The following is a 19,836-nucleotide window of genomic DNA, read 5'->3' on the forward strand; positions in this document are numbered from 1 at the left end:
AAAAAAAAAAAAAAAAAAAAAAAAAAAAGAAAAAAAAATGAAGCCAATAGAACAGATCTGGTGACAAGAATGTGTCCTAGACGTATCCCCTGGACCTAGTTGATTCTGTGATTTCTCTGTGCCACAACAGAGGTGCACAATTACAGGTTAAATAGTGTCTGTTTGCTCTGCTTGGGTTTAAGACATCTCCAAACTGTCCAGCAGCAAGCCAGAGAGCTGGTGCTGAAGAGCACAGATCAGTGTGGCCACAGGGCTGGGCAAGGCTGGGCAGCCTGGGAGGATGCAGGGAGCTGGATAACACAGCTGGCAAGGTGGGGACCTATGGCTGCAGATGGCTGCAGGAATGGGACAAGCTGCTGGCACCTGGAAGCTAAGGAAGCAGGAGCTGCAGGCATAAAGACAGGAAATATTCCAGCAACCCCTGGTGGGTTGTTCATGACTGGCCACAGCCCTGTGATCTTACTGTGGATGACAATACTTCTAGCACCATTGCTGAAAGGCTTGCAGTGGGTTGGGGGTCCAACTCCCTGTTCATCCTTTTAAACCARATTTTGGCAAATTCCTTGACTGTCAACACTGTGCAGCTTTAAATGTTGTCCTCATTTCTCTGATGACCCCCAGTTGGCTGCAGCTGGTCTTTGGCAGAAGGAGAGAAAGAAGGCCACTGACCCACAGGACACAGAGATTCGGCAGCTTCTCTGGTGAGAACTAGCTCACACCATCACCCTTGAAAAGCAGGACCTCCAACACCGACTCTCCTTCACCARTCACCAAAGTGACTGGCCCTTGGCACCCCCAGTGCAGCCGCCACTCAGAGAGGGACTATCCCCAGCACTAGGTCAGGGCAGCCACGGCTGTGCCCAACCCCCTGGGGGTAGGGCCAGGCTGTGAGGTGAGAGGGGTGCAGGAGGATCCCTTTGGAGCCAGAGGTGCCTCTGAAGCTCAGCAGAGGGGGCTCCCTGGGCTAGAGGACAGGAGCCACATCGCTGGGTCCCAGGGTGAGGAAAGAAACTGGCAGGTGCCTTCAGTCTGCCATCCCCCTGTCATGTGGAGAGGCAGCAAAAAAGGTTGTTCCTCGAGCTTAACATGTAACTTCTCCAGAACCAGAAGAGCATGATTTTCCAAAGTCTCTCACAAGCATTAACACACAAGCTTCTGACATTGGTGAGAAGGCAAGCAAGGGGAGCCTGACGAAGCGCAGCAAATCCATCAAAAACTGTCTGGTGACGATTAGGGAAATGTGACCACCACAAGCCAGGGAAGTCCATGCTGCCTGAAATATCAATTTACCCCAAGTGAAAAATCTAGGAGGAGTTATCCACAGGAACTGGAGCCTCGCCAGTTYCCAGGGGTACAAAGAGCTGCAGGCCAGCACACTCAGTATTTGTCTGTGTCCACGCAGACATTTCTGAGCTCCAACTCCAGCTGTTTAATTTGGACATCTCTCTGGTTTATCAGCTCACGTAGTCGACGGATTTCTTCCTGTTGCCGGTAAAACATCTGCAAAAGCTGTAAGAAAACACACATTTTACTTCCTTTCCACTAAGGAAACACAGGCTTAACCTGACAATACCACCAGAGCTGTCACATCACTTCTGAGAGAAATATCTAAGGAGGAGGCCTTCAACCCCTAGAAAATATCAGCAGTGCTCCTATTTTCCACTAGATCGGACTGTGACTGCAGGTGTTTCTCAGAAAGTTTTTGGAGTCTAAATTCCTGGGTCTGACACATCTCCTTCTGTGGTCTTGGGCAAGTTCTTTTTCTTCTTCCATTTGGGACTAGCATAATGTTTCACTGTGCATTCATCAGAGTACCCAGCTCTGCAAGGGCTGCTTCTGAAACCCTGGGGTGCCAGCTCAGAAGCACGCAGAATTCCCAACTCAGGGAAAGTCAGATGAGGAAAATCCGCCCCTATCAAGGTGCAGATGCTAAAATCTTGCAGATATGAAAAGAGGACCTCAGCACCAGTATGGCAAGTTCATTATTCCAGGGTTCCTAAGAGCAAACACCCTACATGGAGTTGAAAATGCCCGAGCTGCTAGCAATGGGAGGCTGCCATATCACCACAGAGATGTACCACGGTGCCAAGTTTGGTTACTGTAACAGACGTGGTTGTCCGTGGTTAAAGGCAGGTCACCGAGCTGCCAGGACCTTTTCTAGAGCCTTTCCCAGGTGCCTGCTGCAGCCTGTAGCCAATCTCAATGGCACTGCCCTGTCAAGGTGCCCCTCAGCAGTGGGGAGAAGCAGCCCCTCTCTCATGGCAAGGCCCACAATACAGTCAGGCACTTAAGACTACAAGGATACACCAGGGCTACACCCCCTCCTTTCACATAAATTCCTTCTGCCTCATAGGGCTTGCTGACTGCAGCTTTCCTGAATATACCCCCTTCTCTTCTCCAGAACCTGGAAGTCACAAGGACCTCCACCAGGCCAACCCCCAGGCAGGTCTGTGCCACAATAATGCCTAGGAAGCAAGAACACCCCTCCTTTGCAGACCCCCTGAGCTGGGGTGCTGCTGGGCCCAACTTCTGCTTCCCATTGGCAGCCAGCCCCCACAAAGACCTTACACTGACACAGGCCTTCAAAATAAACCCTCCCTGAACTGTCACCGTGTACATGGCATCCTTCTGTCATCTGGCTTTGGGTTTCCCCCGCGGACCCAACACTTCACCCCCAACATTCATACCTCACTTTCAGTTTTTGGTGGTGGACACTCAAATATATCAAAGCCATTGGAGAGGCACATTTGCTCATTTTTTGGCAATTTCTCCTCCACTTTCAGCCATTTTCTGCCTTCTTTGAGCTCTCTTGGATTCTGCTTGTCCTCCAGTGGCACCTTTTCTCTCCCTCCCCGTTGCCATCTCATGTCAGTGGTTTTTGTAAGTGGCTCTGGCTCAAGAAACTGTGGTAGCGAGTTCACAGGTTCAGAGCCTGGTCTCAAGGATGCCAAGACAGGCCCTAAAACAAGAGGAAGGGAGGGTGGAGACAAGTCAGCACTCACAAAACACACCCAGAAATAAGCTGTAAGCAATTAGTTCAAACGACCTGCAGGGAAAAACATGGAGGCACTTGACTGAAGCGGCTTCCAGAATTCACAGCCACAGCTGTATTTATTCAGTTTCTCCTTTTCCTCGTTTCCTCTTTCTCTGGGAGGTAACAGGCCAGACAGCTGGCAGCAGCTTACTCAAGCCCTGGGGAGCTGAAGGGCTGGGGAGCTCTCCATGTGCTGACCTTTGTTAAATCCGCTCAGCCACTGTTGTGCTGTCAGTGCTGGCTGGGCTGCTGCAGTCAAGGGGTAGATGTCTTCCTGGTATGATTCCGACTGCAAGCAAACAAAAGTCCAGAGTAACGAGGTCAGTGAGATTTTGGCTTAAAGAGGTCACACTGGCTTGTGGTGGAGAAATGAGTTTGTTCCATTTCAGCACAGGGAGTGTCATGAGCACTCACTGACGTGGACCTAAAATCTTTTCACCTGCTCTGAACCTCTCTGCTCCTCACCCCAAATCAGCAGGATTGCATCTGAAGGCCCAGTTTAATTCCTGACAGGAAGGTCTTCAGACTGGGGGAGATTGACAGAAGCTAACTCAACTCCCACAAAATCCAATTTCTCAGGATGAATATGCGGATACAAAGGACAAACACAAGTCACAAAGCATCAGCTGATCATCCACTGACAAAAACTGGCAAAGGAGATAAAGTTGGAGAAGCATGCCTGGTTGGCCATTGTAATGAGCATTGGTTCTGCTGCATCTCTGAATTCAAGGAACTCATGCCATCTCTGGAAGTAGTGGGCACAGTGCTGACATTTCCCATGTACCCATGCTCACACAGTCACATGGGAGCTGCCCTGCTTGGCAAGCTACACATTCAAAGCCTGTTTCATTCTCTAATGACACCAGCTCTGAGACTTGCTTCTACATCACCCTCAGTGCAACAGGTTGTGCCTTACATGCTGCAGAAGAACTGTCTGGAACACCACTCTACCCGAGGGCTGGAGACCCATGAATTCCCTTTTTGCCAGGGTGGTTCTTCTTCCTTCCAAAAGGAGATTTTCATGCCACCCAATATCAACTCCAACTTCTCTTTCTTTTGTCATGTCAATGGAGAGTCTATTGGAGAAGTTTGCAGACAGATAGCAAATCTGGCAGCATGTCTTAGAAAGTCAGACATTCAATAGAACCTGGCTCTCGAGTAATTCTTGAATTACCTGGATAGGGTTTTTTGGCAGGGCTTCCCCAGAAAATGGCCAGCTACGTCCCTCATGCCAGGAGAGAAAAAAATTCWTGTTCTGCCTACTCTCCTGCTCCCAAGAGTCACAGAGAAGAGGCAGTGCCCTCATTTTTATGCTGACATTTGCCACAGATATGAACATGACCTGAGGGTAACTTACCCGTCGAGGCACGATCATGGAGATGGGCTCAATCAGGCTTTTAGTTGGAATCAGTTTGTAGAAACGGAAAATTTCACAAGCTGCCACATCAAGACCTCTCTTTGGCATCATTCCTGGGGGAAGACCATGAAATAAATGGAGTATAAATCTCTCTAGGAAAGTTAATGTCATCAGCCATTGCAAAAATGGGTCATGAAAGAGGTCATAGCACCACACAGCAGGGTTTGAAGTCTGCATCCAAAACTGGCTCAGTGGCAAAATGACAAGACTAAATCTTTTTTTTTTTTTCTGTCAGACCACACTGTTACATACAGGGTGTCTGGTTTTCATGCTAAGCCTCCTGTTCCATATTAATTCTAATGAACTCCAAACAGAGTGACCAGAACAGAACAAAAGTGACAGGTGATGAGACAGGATTTGAGTATCAGGAAGGGATTTCATGACACCTAAACAACACCAGAATATAAGGCTGAAATACCTTCCAGCTCAGTATCCTCCCCCAGTGCTGTCCCAAAAGACAAATGAGTATGAGAAGSGTGTGAGTATCTATTCTGTCCATTTGTGTTTTCAGGACTGGCTGAGACACACAAGGTCTCTAAGTGCCTGATAACCTCAGAGGATTTCTCTCCCATTAGCTTGCACAGTTCAACAGCTATGTCCATGCGAATTCCCTTAACGAAAGAGATTCCATATGCTTGTAGACCCTGTTTCATAGCTCCCAAACTTATTTTTCTACTAATATCCAGTGTATTCATTAGGCAGTAGATTCTGTGTGAAGAACTCTTGGTCCTTACATTGCACAATCATCTAAAAGGGATTCTAAACTCCACTCCTCTACACAGTATTTTGTTTTGGTAATATTGAAAAGGAAGTTTTGTGCAATAACCTTAGCAGCATGCTTTATCAGCTGAACAAAGCAAGCTAGGGAAGTAGGCATGATTCACTTAGGCCTTTTAAAAACACTTTACACTTCCTTTCCATGGAATTATTTTTAAAGAGACTATGACACAAGAAATAAGGATGGAAGGACTATTGTAGCAGAAGGATTATAAAAACTGAATAATTAGGAGATTCTTACAGTTGAGTTTTAAATTATTTATTCCTTTTAATTTTTTTGAAGGAGACCTGTGGGCACAAAATTCAATGCTGCCAATTATCTGTACCAATACCCTCTAAGAGCAGGAGTGTCCACAGCTAGTGTGGAGGGGTGTCAACAATCCTAGAAACATGTCAGTCTGTAGAGGAATATGACTTATAGGGTAGACCAGAGAAGGTTCAAGAGGGGGCTAACAGTAAGGTCTGAGGGCTGAAAGCTAAATTCTGTAGCCTGAATTAATTAAACAGTGGGCAATATGCAGACAGGTTAATAAACAAGGGCCTCCAAAGGAGGAGATGTGACCTAATCACAGCAGATCTATTTCTAAATAGGAAATGTCAGTAAAGGTAGACGAGCAATAAAGACTGAAGGCATTAAGATGTAAAGAATCTGTTACCAGAGAAATCACAGAGTGGAAACGATGGAAATAGAGATAAACGCCAAAATTCAAAGCAGATTGACAAACGGCAAGGAGCATTTTCCATCTTTAAATCCAGACTATCCCCTTTTTCACCTTGACCAGGTTATGTGAGAGGAGATGCAGCAGTAAATCTGCACAGCCCATGCTCTGCTGGTCAGAGGGGCCCTGTCCAAGCTTTGACCCTGTACTTACACCTGTCACATATTGGTGAGCTGGGCCAAGCTGGCTTAAGTGCCTGTAAACCTGGGTGGAGGAATCTGACCCATTCTCTTCTCTAAATGATATTTTGAATAGTCATAGACTCTGCCAGCCTCTAAAATAAAGAAGCCACAATCCCCTTGTAACATTAGACATGCTGCTCTAGACATTAGACTCACCAATTCCCTTCTGGGGTAAAGGGGAGCGATATTCCATCAGGTAGTTCAGGTAAGGCTTCTCAGGGCTTATCTCATAGTACCGTATGTTTCCATCACCCTAAAGACAAAGAAAAGCAAMATCAGCCAGTCTCTGCTGTTCAGCATGAGAGTCTCAGAAGAATTCCTGGCTCCAAGAAGCCATGCAGCGTCAACAACGAAATGTTTACCCTCAGATTCCTATGAACTTCCAGGGGAAGTTACGCCCCAGCTCTATTCCTTTCCAAAATAAACATGGTACATCTGTAAAGTGGTAAATGTGGCCTGCAGCACCCTCTGGCCCCATCCCATCTGCTCATATCCTTAGGTTAAGATGTTCAGGAGCATCTTGGATTTCAGTAAGTTGCAACACAGGCTGACAGCAGAATCCAACAGGCTGATGTGGAAAGCACTTACCTTTCCCACCACATAAAGCATGTGAGTGTCAGAGTCATAGACTGGAAACAACAGTCCCGAGGAGCCATCCAGATCCTCCTCCAGTAAAGGCACAGAAAGGTCATTCTGGGCAGGACACAGGAAAAAGAGTCAGCTGCAATCACCTGTCAGTCACCCCAAATCYGGGACACGGCGCGTGAACCCCAGCTGGCTGTGGGACACGGACACAGCCCTGAGCAGGGCCATGCACAGACTGCTGCAAAGCTCTGAAGGTCACAAATGGGCACTCAGTCCCAGGCCTTGACTCAGGGCAGGACACCAGCTCCTGCCACTCTAACACCTCAGGATTTTGATGAATTTCAGGACAGACACAGTAACAAATATTGCCGGCCTTTGTGTGGGCCACCAGACCCCAGGCAGCGAACGGGCATTCAGGGTACACCTCCATCGCTGGTGTAAAATTCACACAGAACTTTACCGGTGCTCTCCCAAAAGCTTTAGTCAATGCAAGACCTCCACAACAGTGCCCCATCCACAAGAGCAGCCTGCAGCAGCCAAGCAGTCTCTGCCCTRCAGAGTGGGGAGGTGCCTTTTGTGAGGACAGAACCTCCCTCGGGCCTTCTGCAGGTCAGCCATTGTAGGAGGATGGAGCACACCACTCCATGTCTCATACAAAACTAACCCTTCACTGCTGAAGGGAGCAATTTTGGGAGGACTGACGGGGCAGACTGTGGTGTCCCATGGCTGCTGATGCAGCGATTCTCACAAAAATATGTATTTAGCATAGGATTAATGCACGTTTTGTCCTGTAGAGCTTATCAGCTGCAGGCTCCAGGAAAGCAGAGCTTCTGTTTAGATGCAAAGATGGCACAGGTGGATGTGGACCTGAGAAAGATGCCTGCTGGGCAGGTCCTGTGCTAATCCCCATTCCTGAGGAGGCTTTATATACCTTGCCTCACAGATCTTTCCACTGTGCCCCTAAACAAAGTATGTAAAACCCTGATGTGGCACCCGTGATGTGTCACCGCACTGCACAGCATTGTGGACAGCCTTCAGACAGCAGCACAGTGCTTTGCCTCTCACACACGCAAAGAAGGCATGTCCAGACATAGCGAAAACATAGCAAAACACAGCCTGGTCCACCAGCTTTGTCTGGTAACAAAGAGTGGCAGCACTGCAAGGAGACAAAAGATTGTGCTGCATGGTGGTTGATGCAGAGAGACATATTTAGATGCTGACAAGTAAAAACATCTCGCTGCATAAGAGAGAGGTGGATAAGAGCGGGGTTTCATAAGGCTAGCAGCCATCCTGACAGGAGATCATGTCTTGGAAATGACCGATTAAGCACTACCTCAATACTGTCAGAAATCATCAGAAATAAAAAGCACCTGACATACGTTTCTTCACTGAGGGCTTCATCTGAGTAGGCTGTGCCTAGAGCTCATTTCTCTTTCCAGCACCAGGACCAGTTTGCCAGTAAGAGCAGTAAGAGCCACTTTAATTCAAAGCAACTTCAACCACTCAGAGGTCCTTTGAACAATTTCTTCTTGTAGTGGGCTGTTGTGGTTTAACCTCAGCCCGCAACTAAGTACCATGCAGCCACTTGCTCACTTCCCCTTAATGGAATGGGGAAGAGAATCAGAAAAGGGTAAACCCATGGTTGAGATAAGAACAGTTCAACAATGGGAAAATAAAGCAAAATATAAAACAATAACAATTGTAAGGAAAAGAAAAGGGAGAGAGAGGAATAAAACTCAAGAAAAATAAGTGATGCACAACACAACCACTCACCACTCGCTGACCAATGCCCAACCAGTCCCTGAGTGGYAATCCATGGCTCCTGGCCAACTCCCCCCAGTTGAGCATGACGTTCTATGGTATAGAATATCCCTTTGGCCAGTTCAGATCAGCTGTCCTGGATATCCTCCCTCCAGGTTTCTCGTGCACCTGCACACTGGCAGAGCATGAGACACTGAAAAGTCTTTGACTTAGGGTAAGCACTACTTAGCAACACCCCAAATGTCAGTGTGCTTTCTATACTAAACCCAAAACACAGCCTTGTACCAACTACTAAGAAGAAATTAAATCTATCCCAGCCAAAACCAGGGCATGGGCACTGCATTCTCATTGCTCTCATAGGCTTTTACGTTGAAAGCCTTTTCAGAAACTCAGTTAGCTCTCACAGCAGTAAGACCTATCAACMCTCAGGAATTTCACAGATCACTTCTAAATTGCTGTTATAAATCAATTTTTGTGTATGTGGCAGATGGAAAAGTTAAAGTGACAGCAAAAGAGAGAAAACTGAAGGTATGGTTAAGATTTTTGGTCCAACTCACTTGATCCCATAAAGCAATTTGCCTATTATTCCACAAAGATGTTCCAGTAGAGAACAGCTTTTTCATGTTTCCAAGGAACAAGACTTTATTGACTCTGTGAGATTTGTAGCTTGCCTCCTGTAGAAGAGAAAGGATATGAGTGAGACAGCACCAGTTGTATAGCCACATTTCACATTACATGACAACACTCATCCATTCACATCTGAAAGATAYGCTCAGCCCAGCTGAAATACAATGAGCAGGACTTCATGGGCATTTGAAAAAAAAGAGTGGCCTAAACTCTTTTCATTCCCAAAAGCCCAAACACAGATCATAGAATATTCTGAGTTGAAAGGGATGCACAAGGATCATCGAGTCAAGCTCTTAAGGGAATGGCCCATGCAGGGATTGAACCCACAAATCCTGGTGTCATCAGCACCCTGCTCTGACCAGCTGAGCCAGTCTCATGCCCCTAAATATTGATTCAGGTATTTGCAAGAGAGCAGTCTCTAGTAGCTGCTTGCAGGACTTCCTGTGTACAGAAATCTGTGCAAAACAGCTGCAAAACACAGCCAGTTTCACCTTGCCAGCAAAATTCAGGCAACAAGAACAACCCTGATCATTGGGACAAATGTACATTTGCATCCAGCTGTCCACCTGATCTCTACACTCCTTCCCATGATGTCCCTCAGAGGGGGAAGTACCTCATAGCAAGAGGTCGCTATGAAAACAAGGCAATCCAAGTAGGGTTTCAGAGAGCAAGGAATATGGGATCAAGATGCAAAATCCCTGTTTTCAACAATGACAGCAAATGTTCCATGGAAAGTAGAAGACACCTGATAGTGTTTTGGGTAATACAGGGCACAGATGCATCATCTTTTATGGCAACGAAGCTACCCAGGAGAGGGAGCACTCCAAGAGGTGAGATCAGCTGGACCATAAACCTCTGAACCCAACCTACCTGCAGCACTGTTCCAGCACGAGGGTCTATCACACGTATCTTTCTGTCCCTGCAAGCTGTGGCAAGGAGACTACCATCTGTGTTGAATGACATGGAGAGGACCACATCCTTGTGAACATCAAGAACCTTCACTGGCTTTGAAAGGACATCATCCTTGACACCAAGGTTCCAGATCATTATCTGCAGAAAAGTTAATTAAAAAAMAATCAGCCTTTGCTGCCTCACACACCAGGGACTTTGTGTACTCTAGTAACTTCTTCCTCTTTTCTTTACATGTGTATGTCTTGCCAGGATTAGTCATTTAAAATAATGCCTGATGATAACAGCAATGTATCAGTGTCAGCTGAGAATGTCCAATATTTTCATTTTCTTTGCAAACGTATTTTGTACATAAAAACAAACAACATCAGTGCGGATATTTGCACTAGCACAAACAAATGTGGATGGCATTGCATATACTGTATCCAATTCAGTAAATGAGAAGTGCATAGTAGACTGAAATTAATCAGAAGACTGCAAAATTAGCCTGTTCTTTTGAACCAGAGGCAATATCCTTTCGCCTTTGGGTCACTAGGGAATTTCCCCCTGAAGAAAGCTTCCAGACTCTTTAGTATCACCTTACAGCTTGAAATTAAAACAAATTTTAAAACACCCAAGCAAACAGGGTGTCCCAGGAGCATAGACCCACCTTGTAGTCGTAGCCAGAGCTGAAGAGGATGTTATTTGCTGTGGGATGCCATTCAATCAGACCGACTCTTCGAGCATGCCCAAGAAGTTCTTTCTTCGGACTGGTAATGTTTCTTTTCAGCAACTGATTGGGGATGTCCCAGATTTTAATCTGATGGGCACAGGATGGGTTTTTGTGAGATTCCTGAGAAGGAGCTAATTTGGAATTTACCAGCAGCTATTACTGCCTCGGAATTATTACTCCCTTTGTAGTGAATAGGAATGTGACTGGCTTTTTTTAATGCCGGTCTTTGTCATTGGTATCTTTACTCTTCAGTGGACCTGAAGACTCCTCTTTACCTTCTATCTTTAGACAGCAGTCCTACCAGGGCTTTTTTTAATCAGGCAATCCAACCCTTAGATCTGGCCAAGCTGTGAGCACAATTATGAAAAGTTATTCCCAAGGGGGAGAAATAAACCACAGCTCTTGCAGACCTTGTCTCCTCACAAACTTTAAGCAGGAGCAAGCAAATCGGACCCCTAAAGTTACTATAATTCTGTGATTCTATGATACTGAGCAGCAATTGATCCAAGCTCAAGCTTCTCCTGCTCTTCTGGCCCTCTTCATCCTGGCCCTGAGGATCCATTCAGCACTACCTGGTAAAAGAACTGAGAACCCCTCTGGTCAGGCAACAGCTACAGCAATGTTTGTCTCACAGAAAGCTGCGCTGGTGCCAAGCGCTTTGCAAACGACACAACCATTTGTCAGAGAACGCAGAACACCACGAAGGTGGCCTCAAGGCAGACAACCTGAGCCGAGAGACTGGGCAGCACCACACTGAAGTCACTCAGCACTGGGACTGTCTCATGATGGGCTCACCTACAGCTCTGGGTCCTTCTAGAAGGATGCTGCATGAAGGCAAAAATGCTCTGTCCTCGTCTGGTGGAAGAAGACAATAGAGGAAACCTGCAACAGGGGCTGAACCTATGAGGGTATACAATGAGTCTTTCTCACACTAACACTAGAAACACAAGTATTTAGGATGCTAACAGATTATGCATTCTTTGGCTCAATGAAAATTATTATGCTTGTTATTTTTCTAGGTGTTAGCCAGAAGCAAAAGAGAAATGCTCTTTGGAGCATATTTTGTGGAAATTAGCCACACCAGCCCACATCTCCTACTGTTTGGTTGATGAGAATCACTCCTTTCTAAGCCAAATAAGTAGGGGACCCAAATTCTGCAGCCACCTGGAAAACATCACAAACACACTTCTCAGCAGTGTTTATCCCACTAAGGAATCAAGCCCACCAGAAACATAATGACTGCAGAGTCCAGCAGCATCCATATGAACTTGTACAGCTGTTAGAGAAAACATCACACTTTGCAGTTTCAACAGCTATCATGAAAGGAATGGGGATGAGAGAGTAGGAAAGAGGAAGAAGACAGGTTGTGTTCATGCTGACAAGAACTGCCTAGAATGAACCATCCACTCCTCATGCTGTGAAATGCTTGGTGATAAAAGCAGAGAAAAGCCCCTTGCTGGAATCTCAGGATGCATTAAATGGCAGAAATAGCCAGTTCTTTAGCGTGCAGGATAAGCAGGTCCTGGACCCAGGCCTGCAGGCCAAGCATGAACAATTTGCAAAGCTGTCTACCCTGCCACATGTTGAAGAAAACCTGAAAAATGAGGTACAAGCACAGAGTTGCCCCTCTAACCATGGGGGAGAAGATTTTCAGCAGGTTGGACTCTTCATGCCTGATGATTTGCCAAGAGGAACAGAAGGAGTAAGAGGATTAGCTCAAACTCTCAGACCCTAGCCATTTGCATTGGCCTCAGTCCTAAGCCTGCCTGACACAGCAGTGGGAACTGGAACTCAGTGTTCACAGAGAATGTACAATGCTTCCCATGCCCAAAAGTGCCATTCGGCATGTTCCAGCTGTGTGCCACAAAAGAAAGCTGTAGTGGAGCCAGGTGAAAAATCATCTGCACCTGGTAGGCTAACACAGGGCTTGTTGTCCGAAAATCACTGACCTATGGAACTGCACAATGCCTATTCTGCAAGAAGAACTGGAAAGCAACCAGCCCAGTTGTGCCAACATTTATCAGTTCAGCTGGTGGTCAGGTATGACTTTGGGGGTCACCAAACACCAGGGACTACCAAAGAACCCCCCTAGGACAGAACACACGTGTAAAGGGAAGAGAAGATATGTTACTGATTTGAGGGAAAATATTATCATATGTATGTTTATTCAGGGAAAATCAGTGACCATGTATGTAAAATACACTGTCTAAACAGGAGTTTTTTCTGTACCCAGCATGCACAATATTTCAGAGATATCCCCTCAGGCATGTGGCTGAATAAAGAATGTTTTCTTCTTAATGCTACATTAGTGTTAAAAAGTTTTTATTTTTACTGGGTTTTGGTTACAATGGTACTACCAAGGCAAGCTCCAGAAAGGCTGGTCAGGAAACCTCTGAGAAATGAGGGAGAAGTGAAATTTCCATCATCCACCCAGAAGCTTGTGGCCTTCCTCAAACATTTCAGGGTGACCCATTCCAGTAAGCAATTAGGTGCATCCTTGCACACAAGCCAGAACAGCACCTTATGCTAATGCTCAGAAATGGGATAGAGCACCAGACATTTTACAACAGACTGCAAAAAAAGCTTTCTTTTATGACATCAGCCAAGTGGAAATGGTAGACACTTCTGTGACCCCAAAAAAACTTTATGAAGCTTCTCATAAAACAGGATGTATTGCTGTGAAAATGTCCCAACAGTATGTCCAATCTGAGCTCTCTAACACAGGACAGGATAAGTAAAATTATGACCCCACAGAATGAGTCCARCAGCAGACGCTGAGATGAGAAGGAGACAGCAGCACTGCATATAAGGAAAAATCTGAGGAGAGCTGGAAAGAAAATTCTTTCACTCTCTGGCTGCCCTTCAATTACATTGCATGAGGGCATAGAGAAGATGGAGCCAAACTCTCTGGAAATACACCAGGAGTGCATCAAAGCAATATATATTGCAATATATAGCAATATGACAATGCCAGGAGATCAGAGACATCCTATTGTCCCTGGAAGGGTATTTATCAGCTGGAAGAAGGACCTAGTGAGGCCACAGGACCTTGATGATCTTGATAGCACATCTGAACAAGGCTTGAGCTACCCAATCCAACTGGCTTTCTTTGAGCAGAGCTTGGACAAAGCAACCTTCAAGGTCTAGCTACCAGGTATCAGGAAAGACAGTCATCCCAAAAAACACAGTCTGCTGTCCTCGCACTTAGCAGGCAGGGAAGAGGTGTCCCTACACCCTGTCATTGCGCAGAGCACCCCTAAGATACCATTTCCTGGTGCCAGGGTAAGGATGGAAGAGTAGTACCAAAAAAGAGAGTATAATCACAGACTTTTTAGGATGTTTGGTACAGAGATATGTTCAGTGTTTCCATTCTTCAGTCTGAAGGATAATCCTATGTCAAGTTTCAGTAGGAAACTGGGAAGGAAAGCTGGGGATAGTGCAAGAATGTTGCTGATAAACATGTGAGCCCAGGAAAGGCCACCAGGATGCTCAGGAGTCTGCAGCATTTGTCCTGTGAGTACAAGCTGAGGGAGAAAGGCTTGCTCAGCCCAGAGAAGAGACAGCTTCGAGGTAAATTGATAAAAGCCTTCAATACTTACAAGAATACTGAGAAAATAGAGCCAGGCTCTATCTTGAAATGCAGGGTATGAGGACAGATACATCAACTACATTGCATATAAGAAAAAATAATTTCCCATCGCAGCAGTGAAGAATAGRAACAGTTTGCCTAGAAAGGCGGTGGAAGAGACCACCCAACCTCCCCTTCAACAAAATAGTTCTGGGATTCTGTAACTGCAGAAGGGATGTTTTGAAGTTGTATTCATTTCTCATAGAAGGCTCAAAAGAGTGGCCGAGGTGGTGCCTTCCTGCCACAAGTAAGCCATGCCATGCCATGCTTCCTGAGACAGCATGAAAACCTGGCATGCAGGATAGAAGATAAAATAAAATCTTCAGTTCAGAAACTGAAAGAAGCCTGCCAAACAAAGCACAGGAGTACCAAACAAGCAAAGACAAGTCACTAAACAGGAAAGACAATCCAAAAAGTTTACAATCAAGAGGAACTTTTTGGCAGAACTAAAATGGCAAACCATGTGAACCAAGCCAAGGCTGGAGAAAATGACAGGAGAAACCTCCCAGATGCTGTATGGCAGAGTGAGAATTAACCCAATGGGAGAAAGCTCATATGTGATCTCTGGGAAAAAGCGTGTTAGTTAGTCAAATGTCCTCATCATTGCAGAAGCCAACATCACACTTTTGACCTCTTAAAAGTGACCTTTGAGTAGGTAGATATGAGCTAAATTGTCCCTCGCAAATATGCCTTGAATTTTTCAATTCCTACAGTGACGGCATATTAACCATCCCAACTCTAGCCAAAGCACCCACAGCAGAGCTGTATGGTCCATATTGCTCACTGCAGCTGATCCAGCATCACTTTACAGAGCAATTCAGTGCAGGAACAAGCTCAGACTTGCTCTRAAGGGAATTAACCTGAGAGCTGGTCCAGATAGTGTTGTGTTGCAGCTTTTATTCTAAAGTAAAGACAGAGTTTCATAGGGATTAAACTTGAATAGTTGTTCCATTTTAAACTCATGTTTTGTTTTTATCATGCAAACACACCAAAAAAAGGCAAAAGCCCCCACAAAGCGGATCTTCCTCATTGCTGATATACTGATTTGGTATATCATCTGGAAGGCATCACACAGGTCTGAACACAAGAGAAAGAAAGGAATCTTAATTTTACCTGACTTCTTAAATAAATATATGCATGTTTTCATATCTCATCCATGGGCCTTTGGTTTCTTTAATTTCTTTCTCCAAAAAGCACATTAGCCAGGTAATAACACAGAGAACAAGGTGGCAAACTTACCGTGGCATCTTCTGAACACGAAGCTATTACAAAGTCATTGAATGGGTTCCACTTGATGTCCAGGACATTTCCTTTGTGCCCACATACTTTGGGATAATGTGGGTCAAGCTTGCCCGTCTGGAAAGAAAAAAAACATAATCAAATCTAAGGTGAGCCATGGAATTACAAGGCATTTTCAAGGCAGCTCCAGAAACAAACTTCTTTCTTGTTGTCCTCCAAATGCCCTGGGTGTTCGCYGTCTGTTGAGGATGGGGTTTTACTGTCCCTGCTAGTCAAGTCTTGATGACACCACCATTAAGAAAGGAAATACTTTCCAGGCCTTTCTAAGTACATGTTGCTGTGAAAAATCTCTGTGCATGCCTACATGCACATTAAAAAACAGTATTAGATTCAGACACCAAAATAAAACTTAGAGGAGAAACATCCATGAATGTGTTGAATCTTTGACATTTTTTTAAGATTGTGCAATGGGGAGACAAACAACAGYAAAATCTCCTTCAGAAGACATTTCACACAAGCAGCAAAAAAAAAACAAAGAAGGTTTATGTTTTGGGCTTAAACCTCACCAGCTAGCATTCATTTAACGTTTTAAGCAAAAAGGTATTTGTGGCACAAATTACAAAGTTTTGGGTTTTTTTCAATAAGCCGTCTATTTCCCTCTGATGGTGTTCAAATCCTGCCATTCACCAGAATTCAATCAGCATTCTGCACTTGCAAAAAATAATATCATGTTTAGGTGGCATCTGGTCTGGCAAAAATCCCGCCCAARTGCCCTAAGGTGCACTGAGAGCCTTGTGCCACATGGGGGCTGTGTTGCCTCGAATAAACCCACCCTGCTGGAATGGTCCCGGCTACAAAGTCACGTCTGAATATTTAAATGGTAGGAAGGGCGCTGGTGATTTTATTTACATTGAAGCAACACCCTGCAAGAAGCAGGAGGAGTGTGGGGAGCTCCCTGACCCACCCCAGGCGTCTGTTCCAGAGCGTAACAAGGTCAGTAACCCAGGAAGGGAGACGTGATGGGAAGCTGGTGATGCTTACCTGCTTACTGCTTCCCACCTGGAAGAATCCTAGACCAAARTGATTGCAAATGTGTGCTCTCCTAGAATGCTGACATTCTGTTGATGTACTCCCTACAGGTCTCCAGAGGTGGGCCTTAAGAGTGCAAAACCAAGGAGAATCACTGCTGGCCCTAACCAGGCTACAGAGAGGATGTAATATTCCCAGCTTTTAAATTTTGGGGGGTTTTGCAATTTTGAATGCAGAACAGGACACCGATGTGTAACTATTCTGGCTTCCCTGGAAAGTTTGTTGCATAAACTGGCACTAACCTGCTTTATACTGAACATTCAAAGGGCTTTGAAATGTAAAAGACAGTGCTTTTTTAGACTACAGTCTAAAACAATTCCCTTTTATAATAGCGACAATGCAAAGATTTGGGAAGGCAGAAGAAAGATAAAAGGCCTTTAATAAGGAGTGCTCCTCCACCCACAGTGCCCTTCTGTAGGTTCAGAGCTTGGTTCCAAGATGACAGCTAAAAGGGATGGACAGCTGGTTTCAAAGGTTTCTCCTGAACCCTAAGGCAACTCTGTCGTCTCCCAAAGCTGGTTGCCTGTCTGCTCCCCGCTCTGCTTTGGGAGACTCCCAGGCTGTCCTAAGCCCACTGCCTGCAAGGCTCTCTTACTCTCACTCCCACTTCCCCAGCAGGCTCTGGAAAGGGAGCCCTTGTTCTCCCATTCATCAGTCTCACCTGCCCTAGTGCCAAACCTGGCACAGAGCAGGACTCACCACACATGGAGCYCCCAAGATCCAACAAACATACATGACATCAAGCTAGAGCTGCTGGCCTCACATGCACATCTGCACGAGGAAGTGAAGATCTTCACTGCTGGAGGAAGTTTCACTCCACAGATCAACTGCTATTTCAGTACTAGRAAAGCTATTTCAGTAACTAGATGTGTTGTCATTCCATGAAGTGGCACCTGACTTCCACAGTTACCTGCAGAGCTTGAAAATGAGCAGTTTTTCAACCACCCACTTTCTAAAATTTCAGCATTTCTAAAAAAGCAGTCAAGCTTGGAGTTCCTTGATGAAAATCATCTGTCAAAACTCTCCCAGCAGATTTGTACAGGGTAGATTACWATGAGATAGGTCAGCCTCCTCCATCCCTAAAGGGCACTACACAGCACTCACATATGTGTCAGTTACATAAGGCTGGAGGGGCATCATAGGTTTCATTTTACAGGCCCTGTTCCCAGAGAAAAGGGAGGGGAGTTTGTGTCTAGGTCTACACAGACACAGATGTCCTCCCTTTCACACCTGGTGCTGACACATCGAAAGACTGGAGATTGCAGACCTGGGCACAAATKATCTCCCTGTCTCTTGGGACATTTTTTGCCTTTGTTTTTTGCTGCAGAGACTGTTTTTTGCTGTAGAGACAAATGCTGTCTCAAGCAAGTCTGATCATCAGAGAAGGAGAAAGGCAGACATCATCTTTCAAAGGCAGACCACAAAATTCCTCTCCCAGCTCCCTGAACAGGTTGTTCATTGACCCCAGAAAGTRCAGCCCTCCCTGTCCTGACTATTACCTCCTGCTTTGACTAAATGCATGACATCCTGACTCTTGGGCTCTTCCTCCACACTATGTCATGATTGGGATGTGTCCGCTTCCTGTGAATCCAGGCAAAAGTAACCATGGTCAGCTGTCCATCATAGGAGGGAATACTGTCCATGACACATCTCCAAAACAGGCTGCCTTTGATGCCCTGGCAGCTGAGGGCACAACCCAAGTGCCCAGTGCACTGTCTGCCATAGCTCACCCTCACAGGGGGAGGTGAGGGCAGCCACAAAATAAAACCCCATCAGAAGCACAAGTCAAAAAATTTCTGCTTTGCACCGGATGGTACCACTTGGGAAGTGCATCATGAAAAAAAAAAAAAAAAAAAAAAGAAACCAGCTGGTATTGCAGATCCTGAGTCAGGGAATCCCTTACCTTGTGTGGCTGAGGCTGCTTTACCCCCCAGCACTGGCCAGGAACTGGTATTCAGAGAACAGCTGTGTGAAGCACCTAATTTCCCTGATCCACAGCCAAAGGTTAACCCTCAAGGGACCACCTCCTCTCCATAGCTCTGTTTTGAAGCCCTTAATTTTTCTGGATTCATCAGCATCCGGAGCAGTGAGCCCCACATCTGAACTGCAGCAGCACTTACATCTGCTGCTAACAGTCTCCTCCCTGGTYTCCAGAATCCCCTTCACCACACAAATCAAGAAGAGTTGCTCCTGAAACTTCTTTCTTGGTCTTTGCACAGTTTTATATATTTTGCTCATTTGCCTTTTTTCCCAGACTGACTGAGGCCTAGCCTACAAAGTCTTTCCTCACATGAAAGTACTTTCACATTTTCATTGACATACCTTAATTATCCTTTTCTGTATCTTTTTAGATCTACCATGCCTTTGATTTCTGCATGCATTATTTCAGAGTTGGGTGGAGTATTTGAGCAGGTGTAAGAAGGAAGAATTACTACAAAGAAAGCCAAGCTGAGAAGAGGTGAGAAGACAGAAAAATTAATAGTAAGCAGTGCAAGCACCTTCAGCTACTTTTGCCAGCAGTTTGAGAGCTTGGTCTCACACCACATCCCACAGTCAACAGCTGTCTGCTCATAGATGCAATTCTGTGATAAAGACAAGTTGTTGAACCTCAACAAACCAGGACTGTGGGGGCAGAAGTGACTCAGTCAAGAAAAACAGGGTAGTGGTTAATTTTAGAAGGACAGTCTCTAAACAGCACCAGCATTGAAGGAATTAATTAACAAAGTCCAGAAGGGCCGGAAACTGTGATAGGTTCTTCAAGCATAGCCAGTTCACTTTCATCCTTAGCAAATATATATTGAAAAAGTAGCATTGCAATAACACCAYCAATTAACTTTTAATTAAAGGCTGAACTTTTGCCTTTCATCTGTTCTGTCCTGATTCCAGAGAGATCATAATCTCAATTGAAGTTAATCCACATCAGTGCATGCCTAATTTTACTGAAGCAATAAACATCAGACAGCCAGCTTCTCCCTCTCATCAGATCCTAAGTCATCAAAACTCACATACTTGGGATTTGTTTCTGAAAAGGAAAACACASCATCAATGCTTGAAGTTTAAGAGCTTCATTGCTTGATAACTGTGTCTCCATTCTTTCACAAAGGAGATGGTAGAACAAAACATACCATATACTCCTTTGGTCACAGCTGAATCCATG

The 19,836-nt window shown here is 45.3% G+C and overlaps 1 protein-coding gene across 3 annotated transcripts in view; it reads right to left on the reverse strand.

Moving 5' to 3' along the window:
- Nucleotides 1-11: 11 nt before the first annotated feature.
- The window catches only part of CORO2A (coronin 2A), a 55,335-nt gene continuing 35,510 nt past the window's right edge, over nt 12-19,836 (reverse strand). For all 3 annotated transcript variants that reach the window (XM_057373039.1, XM_057373037.1, XM_057373038.1), the window contains exons 3-12: nt 15,591-15,707; nt 10,661-10,810; nt 9,973-10,152; nt 9,033-9,149; nt 6,718-6,822; nt 6,286-6,382; nt 4,392-4,504; nt 3,233-3,323; nt 2,688-2,959; nt 12-1,509 (exon numbers count right to left, since the gene is read on the reverse strand). In XM_057373039.1, coding sequence (XP_057229022.1) covers nt 1,378-1,509; nt 2,688-2,959; nt 3,233-3,323; nt 4,392-4,504; nt 6,286-6,382; nt 6,718-6,822; nt 9,033-9,149; nt 9,973-10,152; nt 10,661-10,810; nt 15,591-15,707 — 1,374 coding nt within the window. In that variant the 3' untranslated portion in view covers nt 12-1,377. The remainder of the gene's footprint in view (nt 1,510-2,687; nt 2,960-3,232; nt 3,324-4,391; nt 4,505-6,285; nt 6,383-6,717; nt 6,823-9,032; nt 9,150-9,972; nt 10,153-10,660; nt 10,811-15,590; nt 15,708-19,836) is intronic.

Source organism: Malurus melanocephalus, unplaced genomic scaffold, assembly GCF_030028575.1.
Source record: "Malurus melanocephalus ecotype Western Australia unplaced genomic scaffold, MMel_1.1 scaffold_184, whole genome shotgun sequence".
In the NCBI taxonomy this organism is placed as follows: Eukaryota; Metazoa; Chordata; class Aves; order Passeriformes; family Maluridae; genus Malurus; species Malurus melanocephalus.